At 38.1% G+C, this 19,213-nt stretch overlaps 2 protein-coding genes across 2 annotated transcripts; both read right to left on the bottom strand.

Annotated features, from left to right (window-relative positions):
• Positions 1-8: 8 nt before the first annotated feature.
• kdm5ba (lysine demethylase 5Ba) lies at positions 9-17,128 on the bottom strand. The gene is made up of 28 exons (XM_079598426.1): positions 16,949-17,128; positions 15,709-15,907; positions 14,072-14,149; positions 13,380-13,502; positions 13,015-13,185; positions 12,147-12,275; positions 11,954-12,047; positions 11,188-11,255; positions 10,941-11,099; positions 10,516-10,635; positions 10,267-10,425; positions 9,976-10,157; positions 9,640-9,802; positions 9,435-9,554; positions 8,724-8,918; positions 7,391-7,572; positions 7,168-7,292; positions 6,267-6,417; positions 6,048-6,162; positions 5,596-5,951; positions 4,324-4,462; positions 4,036-4,215; positions 3,779-3,931; positions 2,453-2,866; positions 2,268-2,358; positions 1,969-2,174; positions 1,115-1,384; positions 9-970 (listed from the first exon to the last, which is right to left on the bottom strand). The coding sequence occupies exons 2-28, from the start codon at positions 15,859-15,861 to the stop codon at positions 839-841; spliced, it is 4,428 nt and encodes a 1,475-aa protein (XP_079454552.1). The 5' UTR covers positions 15,862-15,907; positions 16,949-17,128; the 3' UTR covers positions 9-838.
• Positions 17,129-17,437: 309 nt separating this feature from the next.
• On the bottom strand, positions 17,438-19,099 carry rabif (RAB interacting factor). Its single transcript, XM_079597332.1, has 3 exons — positions 18,701-19,099; positions 18,401-18,563; positions 17,438-18,162 (listed from the first exon to the last, which is right to left on the bottom strand). Exons 2-3 carry the CDS (start codon positions 18,548-18,550, stop codon positions 17,914-17,916), a joined length of 399 nt encoding a protein of 132 aa, XP_079453458.1. The 5' UTR covers positions 18,551-18,563; positions 18,701-19,099; the 3' UTR covers positions 17,438-17,913.
• Positions 19,100-19,213: the final 114 nt, after the last annotated feature.

Here is a 19,213-nt window from a genome sequence, read left to right as displayed (position 1 = left end):
TTTGATTTGTGCTATTCCACACAGAAGTTGCACACAAATAAAGACAAGAAAGGTTCATGATAACAGAAGTAGGTAAGTGTATTTATAGGTGAGAACAAACCATTTTATTCCACAATTGAATTAACATCGGAAAGATCTGTTTTGAGTTTTAAAGAAAGCCACATTATACATCACAAAGTATATTTCACACAGCTTTTTCTTCAGCCTGCTACATCTCTTTTGTCTGACAACCTACATTAGGATTCTGTACAACACTTCTAATGCATCAAGCAACAGATCAGAGCAGATCTCAAGCTACTGAAAATCAGGGTAACCAGCCAACTTATTGCTGGCATAAATAAATAATATTTTATATTATTAGACACATGTACCAAAACAGCGGGTTCCAAAAATAATTTTAGACCATTTTGTTTAGTCCAATTAATATTATTTGGTGTAAATAGCCCAGATTGATAATTTCATGTTAGAAATTCTAAAGGTGACTGGGGAAAGAAAAAAACCCAAACAATAAATATGAACAAATACATTTGGGGAAGCTGAAGTTCCCCATTGTTTTGCATTTATGGGATGGAAACCCCTGAGGTACATCTATGCATCACGTTCTCTAGAGAAGAAGAAAAAAATGTTATAGAAGGAAATCTTCAAAAATACAAAACAAAAAGCGGATAATCATACAGATTTTTGTTAACAGTCCTATCAAGAAGGCAGTAGCACCAAGGGAGCAGAGGGGAAGCGGGAATCAATAAGAGGATGATCTCTGGTGCATTCTTGGTGCTGTAACTTATGTGCAAAACGGGGAGCCTTTTGACTATCCTTTGAAAAAACATGATTTTGGTCCTCATTCTGTCAAATCGTTTATTCCGCAGCTGACGCAGATGTAGTCCTCATTCTCAGCCTGCTCAGCAGACACTCCCACACAAATCTGGTGGAACCACTGGTTACAGCTGCCATCACACTGGACCCAGTTTACCTATGAGGAAGACCCAAAAAACCCATTAAATATTCATGCAGGCAAGAGTCAGTCACACACAAAAATATAACCTAATTATATGGGCAAGAATGATGCACTAGATTAGAAAACAAAACCAAGCACTTCAACTATGCTAGAGCTAACCTCGTTTCCTTCTGGCTGTTGGCATCGCTTTGCCGAGCACACAGACCAATCCTCCTCAGAGTCGTCCGAATACGATGGGTCAGAAAGGGAGTTGGCAGGGGAGGTGGTTCGTTTCTCCTCTCTTCTCCTTTCTTTGTTCATTTTGGGCTTCTTTTTCTTGGGCTTTTTTATCTTGTCTCTGTGCTGACCTTCCACGTTCTCTTTCTCTAGACGCCGTTTGCTGTTCTTCTCAACCTTCTCGGATTCCTTCTTGATCTCTGGAACCACCTCCTAGATGGACAATTCAAATCAAAATCAATCCAAAGATCAGTTCTGAAACCTAGTGAGCTTTCTCACAAGACAGCATTCCAACAATTATGGAAGTAACCTCGTAAGTGACTGATTTCATTCACATGAACAGCACTCAAGAGACTCGATTTGTAAATTACTTATTATATGACGTTAGTGTGTTGCTATGCTAACAGCATAACACTCATCAACATAGGACAAATGTTAATAAAAAACATTTTTGAATTACATTAAACTTTTTAGAAATACTTTTCAGTACTGAAGGACATTCAAGTTTATTTATAATTTAATTTGCACTTTTGGACCATTCACACTTGAACCAATTGCTTAAATCAGGGTTTCCCAAACTAGGTGTTGTTAAAAGGATAATAATTATATAAAAACAATTGAAAATAAGTTTAACATAAGTCAGTTATGACAAAGACTACCAAAAGAGACTTTTGTAACCATGTACATTCCAAATGTTTATCTTAATTATGGCTTGGTATCTACAATATCTTGGTATTTGCAATGCTACAAAGCAAATGATATTGAAGGATTAGTAAGCAAGATGAGAGTTCTCCCACCTGTGCTTTGCTGTGCGGGGGGCTCCTGTGAGGTGGACTTCTGTCTTGAGCAATGTGATACTGGTGATCATGTTCGCTGCTCTGCATGGAGTGCTGGGATGGTGAAAACCTGTTAAGCAGGCTGCTATAAAGCTGTTGAAGCTCCGGTAACGTCACCTGCAGGAGAAGACCTTCTACCAACAGCTCCTCCAACTCAACACTGAGTTCTGCAACGCATGACAGAATCCCAACTGTTTACATCAAGACATTTACAACCACTCTAAATGTGCATTAAAAAACTTCAGGTGTGGTTGACTCACCATTGAGAGGAATGCAGGGCTGCAGCATGTAGAAAGAACCGTTGCTCCCTTCCATTGTCTGAGATGATGCAATCCCAGAAATAGGTCTTGCCTGCATCATATAAATAGAATTAATCAAATATAAAGTCAACTGAAAATATGCTTTTGTGTTACAAACTAATGATATTCAAACATATTATGCTCACTTTGCCATTCAGATGCTGTGTGGGAGGAGAAACCTGCTGCACTTTGTGCTGCCAGCGCACCGTTCTCTCAATCACATACCGCAGGGCATCGCCCTCCGGAAGTCGAATCCGAATCCGCTGTAAGGATGCGAGCAGTGGAAGCACCTTATCCAGAGGGGGCTTCTCAGAGCGCTTGCAGAGCGGGCATAACCACGGTAGGCCTGTCTGGATGTCCTTAAACCCCGGCACACAGCCGCTGTGGTAGGCGTCTCGACAAAGTTCACACTGGAGCATGGGGCCTGCGGGGACGGTGTGACACAAGCACACTGTGGGGGCCAAACAGCTGGGCGAAGACTGACACTTTGACTCATTTGAGATCCTCAACATAGACATGCTATCCAACTCTTTCTGATGTACGTCACTGAGAGTGGCCATCTGTTCGGAGAAGAATATGCAAGTCTGAGCAGATACCCAAATGTCCATCATCACACATGTGAACAGTCAGGACTCAACAATAAGGATGGCTCTTTCTAGGTTTCTGAGGTTTTTAAAAAAATCAAAATTAAGACCTGCACAAATTAAATTAATACCATATGCCCATACAGAACAAAAATGTAATTAAACAGGCTGGAGCACACAGTCAACTACAAAACCGAATTGAAATTGGTTGATGTACTAATATACCAATACATACGAATTAGAGGTTGATCAATATTGGATTTTGCTGATATGATAATAATGTGTTTAAAGAAAGGCAATAAAAAGATTGTGCCGATACTAGTAAAATCTAAATACTGAATGTGTTAAATAATGTTTTTAGTCTATCATTCCTATGACATGGCAGCCCAGATAGAACCCACTTGAGTTTATATTGAATTAAATGCCAGATACAGTTTGTGTAACAAAAAGAAAAATAATATCCATAAAGAAAATAATTATGCATAATGCGAGAATTATAGATAAGCTTGAAATACACAGGGACTCTTATTTTGAAATGTCTATGCTTTACTGCTTCCAGCTGCTCTTTCAAACAGATGAGGGAGATAAAATACAACCATCTACTCTTACAGCCATCTACAGCATCTTACAATATAAAAACTGTAAAGTAAATGAATCAACAGGTCATTAAAAATAGCTTAATTCATTAATTGCAAAATACTCTGAAATCACAAGCTACATGAGCATAAGTGCTGCATTTTTACTTTGAATGTGCAGCTAAATTAATGAAGTCTTAAGGACATGCAGAAATCCTGATATTTTATTTTTGAGTGCAATATATCAGGGTCAGCAAGACTAACCAAAACCTACTTGTTTTGCATTCAGCCTAAAACCAAAAGGGGACCCTACCGCTGAAGCTGTATCTTTGCTCGTAGAAAGCGCTTTTTCCACATCAAAAAGGGAGTCCAGTTTTACTTCAACTTTCTTGCAGGGTAATGAGACATCCTTGGCCTTTTTAGCTTTTGACTTCTGCATTCCAGTCTCGCACCTAGGACACAGAACCTTAAAGACACAAACATACAAATTAATAACAAAACCACTTATTTTACTTAAATCATATAGTTATTCATATCCAAAATAAGTATGGTTGCAAACAAGTAATCTACCTCAAGAAGAGAATAGGATGAGTTCCTCAACAGGAACGTTTTAGCTGCACTCTCCTTCCAGGTCTGTACCTCAGATACTAAGCTTTCCAGTCGAGTGAGTGGTTCCAACATTACCGGAATACCTCTGGCTCTCGACACTAGTTCAGATAGGGCAGCAAGACCAGGAATACGGCCTCCAGCCTGTAGCAATAAATGTTTAAAAGGATGGAGCACTACTTACACAAGTTCCTATGCATCTAATCGTTGGTTTACGAATAATAGAGCAGTACAGAAGCGTGTGAAACACACCTGAAGAGCATCTGCTTCCATTATCCACTCTCTGGCCCTGCTTACACAGTCTTTGAGCTGAAGACAGCTGGGCAGGTATGCTGGGATGCTGTCCACTTCCTGTATAGCTGCCTCAAGAGTCTCAATACTATGACGAGGTCTGGAAAGAGCAAAAAACAAGTGAGTCTACATTATTTTACAGGATCAAAAGGTTTGATTCAGCAACAACGCATTAAATTGATAGTATTGACAGTTAATTGGACAATAAAGGTTTTTACATTTGTTATAAAAGATTTACAATTCAAATAAATGCTGTAGACAGACTAGAGTAACTGCTGGAAATTCAGCTTTCCTATCGCAGGAATTAAGAAGATTTAAAAATGTATTTAAATCTTTTAAACTGCATGTTTTTACTGTATTTTGATCAAACAAATGGCCAGCAAAAGAGACTTGTTCAAAAACATAAAAAAAATCTTTCAAACCCCAAACTGTTGTGTATGGACAATGTAGGTGTCACACTAGACAATGTCACAAAAGATCGATCCAAGTTAATCTGTCAGTAAACAGCTTTAAGTCAAAATGCCTACCCTGCACATTTTTATTTCCTATCAGAACTTCCTCAACCATGTGTTTTTTTACAACATGCATGTTGGGAGTGCAGGACTTTTATTAGCCATAAGCCATTGAAAGCAATAGGTAAAAAAATTTGCAAGCAAAATTGACAACAACTTGCAAATTATAAACCACAAGGAGTTGCTTTCGCTTCTCAGATCTAGCTGATAAAAGTGGTGAAAAACTAAAAGGGAAGTTGATCCAAAAGTGAAAATTGTGTCATAATTGACTCACCCTTGTGTTGTCTTGGTTCCAAACCCACAAGACTTTAATTTATATTCAAAACAAAAGGAATGTTTTTGTTTTTTTAAACCTGAAAGGTTTCGGTCCTTCGCAAAAGTCCATTCTTTCTATATAAACCTCTTTATACTATATATATATAATGAATAAAAGCCTAAAGTAAATATTTTCCATATAGCCCAAAGCAATCATCTCTCTTCAGGAGACTAGGATTAAACCACTGCCTTCATATGGTTTTCTTTTACAATCTCTTTATGAACTTTTTGAAGCATCAAAGTTGATGCAATGGCCTTTTAATGGAGGGACAGAAATTTCTCATAGTCTTGTGTTTGGAATAAAATGAGGGTAATTAAATAATGACAGTTAAAATCATAAACATTTTTAGGTGAACTATCCCTTTCAATTAATGTAAAATTTCACTTAAATGCAAACTTAGTTCACCTAGCAGTGAGCATGTTATGGGCCTTTTCTTCCCAGTGTTCACAGACAGTGAGCAGCTCCTGCAGGCGGGCCATGGTTCTTTCCACACAGGAGTGCGGTGCCAGGCCTACTCCTTGATCTATGAGCCTCCTCATGCAGTCTAGACTGAGGTCGGCCGGCTGATCGCTGGCTTCTTGAACAGCCTCCACCCAGCGTGCCTGCTCCAGCCTCTGCCTCAACACCGCTAGCTGAGGCAACTCCACATCCAAGCCTGCGCCTTCATCTAAGAGGCCTTGGAGGGCAGAGGAACCAGCAATGTCCTCTGCAAGGAGATCCAAGCTCTGCTGCTGGAACTGTTCAACACGGTTCAAAAGAGCCTGAGATAGAGAAAAAAAAAAGAAAAGAAAAAAAAGTAAGAGCAACATATTTGGGAACAAGGAAAATTACACTTAGCTTGTTGTGTGGTTGGTTACCTTTAAGAAAGGGGCCTGTCGGATGGTACAAGGCAGGTCATACAACTGATTGACAAACGACTTCAGTTCCTCCACAGTGAGCTGGTTTTGAGACTTTCCCCCACCGGAGCGATACCTATTAACAAAAATACATTTGATACAGAACTGCATCAATTTAAAACTACTAAAAATGCAAGAACTTCAGATAGTTTTACATATCAGAGGAAGCAATAAACGTACCTTGTCTGTCTCTTGCCATTGAGGAGTTGTTGGGCCATTGAGGTGCACCTATCTGCATTCTGGATGACTTGACGCAGGTGACATAGCAGGTCAGTCTCGGGGTACATCTTCTTCTCTGCTTCTACTACCAAGGAACGAAGCTCCTCCAATTCTAATAAGAAAAATGTTTTTCATTATTTTAGAAACTAAAAAAACAAGAGCATTTAAACCCCCAGAATCCCAGCATAGCAGAATTGCATAGTTTGTACAAGGCTAATGTACAGACAATACCTAACTTTCAAATACCCAACTTGAAATGCATCACAACAGTTTTGGTGGAGAAAAATTTGCATATTAACTTCCACAGCTTGCTTAAGTCATCGGCCAGCTAACACTTTTGGAATAAATGTATACATTTACTAACAATTTGAGATATATATATTTTATTTATATGCGTTTAGTGATGGAAAATGCTCTGAACGTACATTAATGAGACCATTTTTCTAAGTGTAACAAAAAAAGAAATGCTTGGCTTCGGGGGTCAAACTTATTCCACAATGGAGCCTAATCAATAAATTATTTTTAACAAGTTATAATGATATTACAAAATTATATATGCACACACATTTAAATGTAATTAATGGTTAAAATGAATACATAATATTTGAAATATGCTTTAAAATAAATATTTATTGAGTTATGTAAATGTTAAAATATTGAAATTGATCAACTGTTTTTCAAATACACTTGTGCACTAAATTGTGTGGTGAATTTAAAAAAAAAAAAGAAGGTGAAATTATGCAACTCTAAATGCCTGGTTTGGTAAAGGGTGAAAAAACATCAACAAAAAAACCCCATTATGAATAATTAATGCTTGGGTTTCTAACGTTTTAAAGAAGAACACATTGCAATAATAACTTACCACTTTTATTGTCTTGATCTGCTTTCAAAATATTGTTAACTTTAGATGCCCAGTCTTCATAGGACTCGGCACGAGCTGTCAAAACCTGGAACATTGGCTTCAGCTCTGCAAGTGTGTATTTATAGCTGCGCAAGTAAAGACAAAAAGGTTAATATGTAGAATTAAAGTTCCTTATTTAAACCCATGACATGTTTTAATGTCTTATGTTTTTGCAAACACGTACTTGAGTGTGTAGCTTCTAGCAGGGCAAGGGCAGAGGTCCTGGATATGGTGGAGACAGACCAGCTGGTCGGGGCTACAGGGACAGGTGATGGCAGACAGGTAACAGGTGGTCCGGCACTTAGCACACTGCCTTTCCTCGTCTGGTAGTATATCATAGTCAACCTGCTGGGAGTGCCACACGCCCTACAGAAAAGCAAATACACAATGGGATCAATTAGTAATAGACAGACAGACCATGAATGCAAACAAAGAGCAGAGGCAGAGCAACAGGTTTAATTACTAAAATAAAATAGAAATACACACAAGTCACCATTTGAAGTGGATCAAAACCTTTTATTAAAGTTATACATGAATTTTGAACAATACCTGTTCTTGTCTTATGACAACTTTTATTAACTTTTTTGATCCACTTCAAATGTTGACTACAGTATGTGTGTGTATATATCTATATATATGGGCGGGTTAAATAAATGCGTTAATTTTTATGAACCAATATTGATTCTTAAATCCCAAGAATTGTTCTTTCAGTCTATGCATGCTGTTTTCGGTTGATGAATGGACGCCTCCCATCCAATAAAAATCACAATAAGCTTTGTTACTTTAGATATGAAAAAAAGCGAAGGGCATGTAAACAGATCACCTCTTCCTCTTTACTACTAGTTACGGCATGAAATGACATGAATTGGAGTCAAAACATAATTACGAAGTATTATAACTTTATTATTATAGAAGTTTTGTATTATTATATAGTTTTTTTTATATTCAGTATTATAGTAATTTAGTACCTACTGACTCCCTGTATAGTTTACAGCATTAGTTGATTTTTTCCTTGAGAAATTTTGCCATGTACTTTACTTGAATATGTTCAAATTAATCAATATCGAATTGCCGTCTCAGAGCAACACACAACGGTGTGAATGATTCAATGTTTTTGAACAAATTGGGTGAGTCAGTAATTCAATGACTCATTCATAAAGAGAATCACTTGCTTCATTCCTAAATGAATCAGCCTTTTAAACAAATCAGTTGAATGACTCACTCATTAGGACAGTCACTTGTCACCACCTACTACCGGTTCAGTTTAATATTTTTAAGTATCATTGCATTTATACAATGCCATATTTGTATATTACATTTTTTTGTCTCATAACATTATTTATGCATTTATAATTTTGCATTGTAAATGCATTAATGCCACTTCTGTGCTTCATTAAACAGTCTGTGTAAATGCATGCCAAATAATGCATTTTCCTTTACGCACACACACAATTGGGTCATGAAGTGCAAGTTAAAGCAGTTTAAATGGGCTCACTGCCTTTAAAATAGCCACCCACCCGCTTATAGGCTTTCTCACGGAGCATCTTCTCTTCCAGAATCATAGCGCACATGTCCTTCTGGACAGCAGTGGCCAGTTCCAACTCTAGACTGTCTGCCTTGGCGGCAATGTTACAGGTCATTTCATCGTGGGAGAAAACACAGTATCTGTCGAGTGATCGATAGTGCTCGACACACTTTCGACCAAGATGCATCTGAAAAACAAGATAGTATTTTAGATCACTTGGATTCATATATTGTATGGAATTATGCTTATCCAACATTAAAATCAAAATGTATCTGAAGTAGCATACGAAGAAAGGTGCAGGGTTTAAGGGGCCGTTTACACAACACGTTGTTATGCAAGGTGAAAGTTTTTCAAAAACAATACTGTCATTGTCTCCATGTAACCTACAAAAATGTGAATTTGTGAATATGCATGTGTATTACGTGTTCAGTCTATAGGTGTGTAGTTTTCTCTTTAAAGTGACATCGCCAATTACTGGCCCTGGCAGCAGAATACATTGTTTTTAGTCATTTTCACAGATCCGTGTGAACGGGGAACGTTTTGACAATGTTGTCGTCTGTACGCGAAAAATGCTGTCTTGTAAACGTACCCTAAGTGAACTAAATGATTAGAGAAGTTCAGCATGCCATAAGATCAATAACATGCATTTACAAAATAGATTTTTTTATTTATTTATTTTATGCCAACATTTAGCGCCTTTTACCCAGTCTGCTGTGCAGAAGTTGACTGCCTCTGCAAAGTTGAAGCCCTGGTTGAATCCACTGTGATAGGCCCTCGGGAAGGTAATGACAAACTCGCCGGCACACTGGTTTGTACGGTAAATCTACAGAGGACGAAAATTTTATGTTATTAACGGTCTTTGTTTAGTCCATAACTCTCCATCTATGGTTGTATATGTGGCCACTCACTGGTACTCCATGATCCATGAGTACATTTGGGTTCATGATGGTGACCAGTTGGTGGAGCAGGTCTGGCTGAGACTCAAAGAGCTCAGGGGCCAGGCTCCTCATCACATTCTCCAATTGCTCGGCGGCGTAGCCAGGAGCGCCATACCACGTCTTTGGCTCGCCCCTGCAGATCAAAACAACAAAAGAGCATGGTTTGTTTTTATCCTAGTAGGTGTTAATATGAATGAAGCATAAAAAACACATACAAGGTGGTACAGCAAGTTGCTGAAGAGCACATGTGCTTTATCTACCATGTAAAATGGGTTTCTTTCAACGTGAAAAGTGTGAGTGGATTACCAGTGCAGATAGTTGATGGAATAGCTCCAGTGGTCCTCAATGTGCCAGCAGAAGGAGGAGAAGCACATGCCCACATAAAGCCATGGGAGCTTCATCCCACAGATGTCCGCTGTGACATGAGTCAGCACAGATGCATCCAACACTGGCATGTTATTGAGGTTCCAGCCACTGCTCAGATAATCCTGAACAAAAAGATGATTTAATGAAACATGCATTTGTGATCTGAAGATTTTGATCTGTACTTTCAGCATACAGATTGCAAGAACTTGGCATTTCAGGTTATTTTTGTACCTCCTCCTCTGGCGAGAGCTTAAATGTGCCGTTCTTAACAGGGAAGCCACTTCCGAAATCCTTTGAAGCAATATCAGCCCCATACTCAACAGTGACATCCTCCTCTATGGTGCTAACCAGCCGCCAGAACTCCTTCTCCACCAGCTCTGTGGGAACCATCTGTCAAACAATAAGGGCGATCACTTCATATTCCAATAGCACATGGTATGCAATCATATTTGTTTCTCAAGTGTCATTTAACAGACATACGTGAACAGGCATGTTAAAGTAGTCAGACTTGAAAGAGTCAGCCATATCACCAAAGGTGCGGAGGGTGTAGTCTCTGGAGGCCTGCTCAAAGCCAAACGCCACCTGTGGCTTACCACACTCCTAGAGTGAGAACAGAGAAGCCAATGATTACAAGCATAATAATTGCATAGCCTAAATGCAATCGACTATTAAACAATTCCATACATCTAAGCAAAATCACATGTACTAACAGATAGCAAGCAATGGGTGCGGAGAGCGCAAACAGGAGCAGCTGTAATTTAGTTATGAATATATTAAGAATATGACTGCATTAATGTAATCAAAGGTATCATTGATATCATATTAGGTCACAAAACAATGATGTGATAAAGACAAAGAAAATGGTCATGATGATTTGCAGATGTAGACAGTCGGGAGTGGCTCACCTGAGCCAGGCACTTGGGGCACCTCCAGTCACCTTTGGGGACATCGTGGAGGGGTGGGATCAGACAGAAGGTGTGATAGCTGTCGTCACACCCATCACAGAGCAATAGTCTATCTTCATCACCTCCACCCCCGCATACCAAGCATATGTACTGCTCCACCTATAGGGAAAAAAACCCAAACATTGCCATAAAGGAATGCAGTGCACACTTTCTGTTGTGTGAATGGTCCTCTGAAATCCTTCCTCACCTTTGATTTTTCACCTTCAACTGGTTGCTCAATGGGTTCTTCTTTCACCTGCACTGGAATTTCTTTCACTAGAAGAGATGTAAAGTAAATAAGTTTGGAATTTTACATTGCAGTAAGATTACAATTTGGAAGTACACTACCATTCAATGGATTGGGGTCAGTATGACTTTTTAAAAGAAATCTCTCATGCTCAAGGCTGAATTTATTTGACCAAAATACAATAAAATAGTAATATCATGAAATATTATTACTATTTGTAAAGTAGGAAAGAGGCCGCACTATGCATAAATACCAAGCCATGAAGGACTGTCACGATTCCTCAATAAAATTTGAGCACTCGCTTTAAAATACTCGATTTAAAAAAAAAACCTTGATTGCAATTTTCCCGTGACGAGTAACCAGCAAAATACCAGAAGGGGGCGCATTCCATGACGAGAATCCATGAACCGCATTATTAGACAGTTTTCTAAGGTTCCCAATGTATTAAAACCATTCTATATTATGCATTTTAACATTGTTTTTCTATAAAATTATAATGGGATTATTTGATTTTGATACTTCATTTGAAACAACTATTATTGCCTCGTTATTATTTATGTATTTTAAGTCATTTTAAAGGCTATTGTTTGCTTAGGTCTGTTTTTATTACCAAAACAAAATATCGGATTACTCGATTACCAAAATAATCGTTCGTGACAGCCCTACTTCAAAATATGCAAAGTGATTTTTGAGTGGAAAACTTGAAATAAAATATATGAACCTGTACCTGGTTCTGATTTTGCCACACAAGAGCCCATTCGCCGCCTCAGGTTGGGTTTGTTTTCACACACCTCGCCCGGTTCGGATTTAAAACAGCGACCCTATGAAGAGAAGCGAAATGTTAGAGATAAGGGCATTACTATCTAGTTTGAACAACTGGTCCATGGTATGAATAATATATTTTTGTAAATGCCCTTTACCTCTGTCCGTTTAGCTCTGCGGGCAACAGTGCAGGTTTCTGCTGGTTGCACCGACTGACGCTGGGGCAGGTCGTGGGGTTTGTACTCCTTGTCTTTGGTGTCATTAGTCAGAGTTGGCTTCTGAGAGTTCTGTTGAAGAAAAATATTTAACGTCAACATCATGCCCGATGAACCACTTCAAGTGACAAGGCCACATAAAAAATTAAACTGGGAACAATGCAAATGTACTTTATTTATGACACCACTATAAGTGTGCACATGTGGCTTCACTCTTATCTAATTAACCAGAGAGCCACATGACAGCAGGGTGAACATTATTAAAGCCAGTAACAGTGAGAGGCAAAGCAGATCACCCCTAGGGTATTAACCATAGGGTAAAAGCAGCAGGCGAGTGGGCCTAGAGCTCAGGGCTCATCGAATGAATTCACACCACTTTATGGGTGGGGGAGGGGGCCAAGGGTACAGCACAGGAAAACATGCACATCAGAGAAAACTGTTAACCACTGAACACGCAGGAACACCAAAACACAGACGAACAGCCTGCCAGACACTACTTAAAAAGTAAAAACAAACTACAAAATGACACCCTATAAAAACATACACAGGAACACAACCTCAAGTTTATGTTTGCTGCACTTCATAGTTGTGTGTATAAATAAACTAGGGCACTTAACAATGCTTAATAAACTGGGACACCCTTTCTGTTCAGATAGTTGGGTTCCCTGCCAAAAAAATGATCATGGACAATGGCTGTCGTGTGTGCACCATAACAAAGAACATTAATCAGGAAAAAAAGGGATGGAAACTGAATGACATAAGGCTGAAAAGAGGAAAACTGGAAGTTATACAAGCGCTTTAGCGACCTCACCATAAGATTAGCTCCTGTCTGGAACAAATAGTATGGGTAGAGAATCCTCTCGTAGTGAGAGCGGAGGTGAGAGCCAACGGCTTTGCCGGGAGCAAAGCCCATCTTCAGTGCAATCTGGGTCCATCTCCGCTCTCTACAGACCATATCAAAGCCTCCCTCTTCTTTGACCAGCTAGATGGAGAAAAAGGTCACCAAAGACATGTTTACATATATTTTCTTTTCAAAAATGACACAGAGGAAGTATAGCTACATCAGAGTTTTCAACTCTAGTACGCCATATTACCTGCAAACTGTAAAACTTAACCAACGTACTATGCTTTAAACCATGTGTATGAGCACTGGAGATAACACAACCTCAGTCCTACCTTGTAAAGAACATATAAATCCAGGGTTTTGCGCTCAACATGAGGAATTTTCAGTGTGCATCCCTGCAGTTCCCAGAACTTTGCTATCTGGTCCAAGAAATTGAGCTTCACTCTAGTTTGGGCCTATGAAATAAAAAAATTCAACAAAAATGGTCTCAGAAAAGTCCTCGTTCTTTCAGTAGCATTTAGCTTGCAAAGGAGAAAGCATCTTTTTTGCACTCGTTTTATATTTAAAAGAACAATTTATATCAAGAATTATTTAGGGTCAGTAAGATTTTTTCAAAAGAAATTAATATTTTTATTCCGAAAGGACACATTCAATTCATTAAAAATGACAATAAAAACATTTATAATGTTACAAAAGATTTTCTAAATCAAATAAATGCTGTTCTTTTGAACATTGTATTAATTAAATAATAATAATAAAATAGTAATAATAAAAGATTAACAAACCACAGAGCAATCAAAAGAGTTGGTGGCAACAATATGAGGTCTTATTGTGATTTTCCACCAGCGACCTTTCCTTTCTGTTAGTGACCTTTTTAGTTGACACCAAACCCTGAGCTTTTAATTGTGGCAGACCAAAAAGAGGTCATGGCTAGGCTAGTTGCAGGTTTCTGTTTAATAAGGCCACATGAACATATCTGCAAATACAAAATTTTGATCAAACAGGAGACAAATAAAGGTCTCACCTCCAACTCATTGAGCCTCTGAATGCGTGGTGTGAAATGCAGTCTGTCCACATCACAGGCAAATGGTGGCTGCCATCCCTGACATAAAGAAAAAAATGTGTTAAGCTTTTATGTATACCATTTGTCACACAAGTTAACAACTCTGGTCTAACAGAAGATCATGCCTTCGGTTTATATCTGCATGTGGGTTTTTCATAATGTAATCTTTGTTCTGAACAATAACGCTTATAAATACAATATGAAAGTGGTATAGCACATTTCATCTACACCAAGGTGATTAAAAAAACATATAACGGTTTAATACCCACATCAACATGGTTTTCATTTCAAAAGGCCATGATTCGTCTTCAGCTTAAACCAATTTTGCTGTACATCATAAGGTATGGTATGATGATGCATTGTATACACACATAAAAACAATATATATTTGAAGTAAGTTGTGAAATGGTGCACTGGCAAGTATCTGGAATTAATACATTTAATAAAATACTATGCATGTGCTAATACATCAGTTATAAAAGGATATTTGCAGTATAACACACTAGGATGAATATAGATTCCACGGAGGCCGTTTTAGGGTGTTAACAGTTGTGAACAACAAGGCAAAACACAATAAATTTAAATAGCCAAGACAATAAACAACTTTATTGTTTTGTAAACGTTTTAAACGCGACATAAACCGAATCCAGCTTCTCGCTTGCGTTGTTATTTACATCAAATTTCAGTTTCAATGGCCAAATGCAAATACACAACTCGCACAACATGGAGGACAACGGCAAAGAACAATTACGCCACCGTCAACTTCAGCAATATTTTATTTTTTACAATTCTGTCTCAAGATAAAACTTAAACATTAAATTATTTTATAAACGACAGTAATGCGTTAACATACGAGCGGTTTTACATTATTTGTTAGCAAAAGTGGCCATTTTTAGACAAGACAGTTTCCGTAGCACTGAAAAAAATAGTAATAAACTACATAATAAACAAAAACATGATCAACAAACACTTTCACACCACCTTTCAACATCAGATAACCAAGTTAAATATTATATTTGAAAGCAAATGCTTTGACGTTAATGTAAAAAAAATGAGGAAGTTGCATTTTTTTTAATGTAACGTTACACCAACAGTACAGGTTTTTCGCCACATGTTTCAAAATAAATGTAAAAAAGTTGTATAATGCTTGTCCTAGGTTGCAAGTTCAACTATCGAGGATTGTTCTTGTTTGGGTGGATGCATTCTAACGAGCATTGATTTAGGAAGACAATAACAATCACTACATTCTGTACCTCAACATTTTTCCATCAACCAAACATTTATTAAAAGTATCTGCAAAAAACAGCCGTGATATTTATAAGCCAAAGTATGATAAAACTCTCTTAAAAGGAAAACAAGTGATGTTATTGTGGTCGCTGTAGGAGTAAACCACACGCGAGCATTCACGCATAGCTAGTAGCTGCGCGTACACGCGCACACGCCGTTACGAACGTTCGCAATGGCAGGAGCCGCAATCCGCCATGTTGAAAAAGCCTGTCTTTAGAAAAAGTGTTTCGGGATCTGCAATCTACGAGTAAAAAAGACGACAGAGAGATAGCTTGCATTTGACAGTTCTGTTATATGTCGAAGAAACTTACCGGGGGCGGTCGGATCTTGCAGATGCCAGTGGTTTCTGCAATTGGACGTATTTTGTTGATGAACCCAAAAGGGTCGGCAAATTCCTCCCAACTGGGCTCAAAGACAGGGCACTCCGGTGGTGGAATAAACTCGTTGGGTCGTGAATGGGTCATTCTGGGGAACTTGATCCAAATGATGACATGTAGAAACTGCAGTAAACTGTTTGAAGTTGAAGTAAATGTTTTAATTAGTCTCGAAAATAGGCCATATTAAAGAATGATTACACCTGAACTCCGACAATTAACATCCTCATCCACTTTGGGAAACGTACACAGACGGAGTGCTGACGTAACAGTGTTTAGTCGTCTTCCGCTTCAAAAGTAGAGACGCTTGATTTCCTTTCTTTGTCCGACATTCTCACCAATGCAGATTTTTAAAAAATAAGTTTTTTAAATAGTAAAATGTACGCTTAAATTCTCCAAATCCCATTGGAAGGTGAAAAAGGTCATCATTCATTATCGCACCATTTACGTAACGATCAATAGGCCTAACGTTAACAAAGCTTTTGGTTTAGTAATGGTCAACAATTTTCAACATAATTTATTATTAACAAAAATATATAGGCCTACATTACGTCGATTCATTTAATTATAGCAAACAAAATATGCAATTATATTTCAAATCTAGCACACTGTCTATATCAGTCATCCAGGTTTTATTTTCAAAACGCGTTTGCGTTTTTTCTTAGCTTTATCTGCTCGCGAAGGCTTAAGTAAACATATTAAGTAACCGATGGTACTCGCATGAAACCTGGGATTAAAACTAAGCTTTATATAGAAATATGAGGAACCCCTCGAAAACTTTTGTATATTTATGCGTTTAACCGTCTCCCCTTAAAGTGCTTTCAAAAGGCAGAAGTAGGTTCCCATTGAATTAGAGAAGTGACTTGGTGACTCGCGCGGATTGATAAACCACAGCTTCATTTTCACCGGAACTACTTCTTTAAATGGACTCTTTCAAGTTACCCACTCGGAAGTAACAGATGTTGTCCAGGGACGATGATTTTAGTCACTCCCCACCCGATTGCCTTCTAAAATCACGATTAACCTCTGGCATGGGGTGACATCGTACAGATAGCACATCAAAAACCGTTTGAATCGAATAATCCGTGAGCATTTGCACCGTCTCGTGACCCGATTTCGGAATGCAAGATCCTTCAGCGGAAAATGAAATATTGTGCCAAGACAGAAAGTATCTCACCGTACTGGCGTTGCGATTGACTTTTGTCTTTACATATCTCTGAGCAGAGGGTCCATCAACATCCAACGTAGTATTCCATGCAAGCCATTTCTATGAGCACGTACGGCACGTCAACTCGGAAGCTGTCGCCCCCTATGAAACGCAGGACAGCGATCCCCGCTTCCCTGATCCGCCTATCGCAGGAAACCGCACAGTTATTCTAACGAGGCAGAATGACCGAGGTGTGGCAGTTGTAGCCTGACAATCTCTTCACTTTTGCTTAATTGTCTTAAAAACATAACATATCGGTGTTTACTGCCTTGTTCCCCCCTAAATCACGAGTTTAAATCATGTGTTCTTGAACATTTTTACTCGACTACAGCAGCACATCAAGTCAAGAGTGATACATGCTTATTGCCTGAAATGGTATTCTTTCAAAACAAGACTAATATATATATATATATATATATATATATATATATATATATATATATAAAGGATATATATATATATATATACACACATATACATTAGATGCATTAAGTTACAAAAAAATAGTAACTCTCAAAACAGCTTAGTTATATTTTATTTTTTCAGTATAATATTGCAATTCTCTTAAATGGCCAACCATGAATTTTGTTATTTGACAAGCACTGACCTTCTCCTAAATCTCCTCATACACAAAAGTGACTTCATGTGTTCTGAAAAATCATAGAGATAATAGAAAGGTCTTGTGTTAAGGAATGTTTAAAAGGACCATCTCCATTAATCTATGATGTTAGACAGGAGTACAATGTTACCATACAGTTTGGTGAGAATGAAAATGTCACAATAAAAAAAATATTATACAAAAACCAATTACATTTTTCTGAACTCTGTGAGGAGAGCAAAAACAAGACCTATAGTAGTTTTCAAATAAGAAAGCCATCTGAGTTACATAATCAAATACAACAGGATTTTTCCAAACAGTGACTTCAATAAGTGCTCTATTCGTGGTTCACCCTGTCCAATGCCACATAGAAGCTCTTCTTGTCATCCAGGCAATGCCAGCCAATGGGTCCAATCTCACAATCTGCACAAATAAGGTACTTCACTTTGCCTACATCTTTTGTGAAACCCACGTTCTCAAAAGTGTACATGTCATCAACCAGCCAGTGAGCTGTTAATGTGTCCCCATCCAATGTCCCGTCTGACTGACCAATGGAGGTTTTCTTTCTCATTGAAGGGAGAAACAGCTGGTAAATGGAAAGGGATGTTGCATGGAAAACAGATGACACATCAGTCTTGAAATAACATCATCATCATTGTATATAATGTAGATATTTTTACAAGTCAGTTGTGCAAACAGACATATCATGACTATCATTTAGCAAATTACTTAAGTAATGTAAATTACAATGAATTATCGTAATGTAACATGTGAACCATACCTGTATTTAAAATGTTTTACACACTAGTTTTAAAACAAGTTACCTCCTTTTCTGCAAACACTGCCATGCCTGGGCAGAGCACTTTGGAAGAACATCTCTGGCACAACACTGATTTCACATTTTTACCATCGCCTGACACGAGAGAGGGGTCTACAGATCCCTCGGGAGAGGAGGACTGTTTACTGTCATCCATGTTAGTAAGCAAACTAAAAACAAAACATATGAGCAATCAGAATTGACCATATATTACTTGATTATGGTCAGTCTATCAATGCATCTAATATGGTATTTATATAATTAGCTATAACTGGCTAAATAAGAGACTCGTAACAGGAATACTCGCCTCCAAGTCAGACCATAAGGAAAACCGACCCTGCATAAGTCAGACTTGTTATCCAAATATAGTCTTCGAAATGTTGAGTACAAATATGGTAACTTAAGTATAAACACAATAATAGACAGTAGTTGGAAAACACTAGCGGACTAATGTCAGCTACTGCTAATACATGCGCAACTGCTAAAGCAGACCGGCTAAAAAACAAGCCACGAATTCGTTCCGCTCGGCTCAGATTAACACAGACTCCATTTTCAAACGCAGTTATGTTCTAACATGATGGGAACATCCTTTTAAGATACAGATAATATATTTTATATATTCCCCCCGGCTTCACAGACAAGGCTTAAGCCTAGTCCCAGACTAAAATGCATGTTTGAGCTGTTTTAACTGAAAGCAACGTGCACTGACAGATCTTAAAATATGTCATCATTGCTATTGTTTTGTCTCAAGATTTTTTTTTTCCTAACATAATATCTTGACATAATATAAGCCCTTACCATGAATCCAGACCATTATTGA

Source organism: Phoxinus phoxinus, assembly GCF_949152265.1.
Source record: "Phoxinus phoxinus genome assembly, chromosome: 22".
In the NCBI taxonomy this organism is placed as follows: domain Eukaryota; kingdom Metazoa; phylum Chordata; class Actinopteri; order Cypriniformes; family Leuciscidae; genus Phoxinus; species Phoxinus phoxinus.
This window is presented reverse-complemented; position numbering and strand designations above follow the sequence as displayed.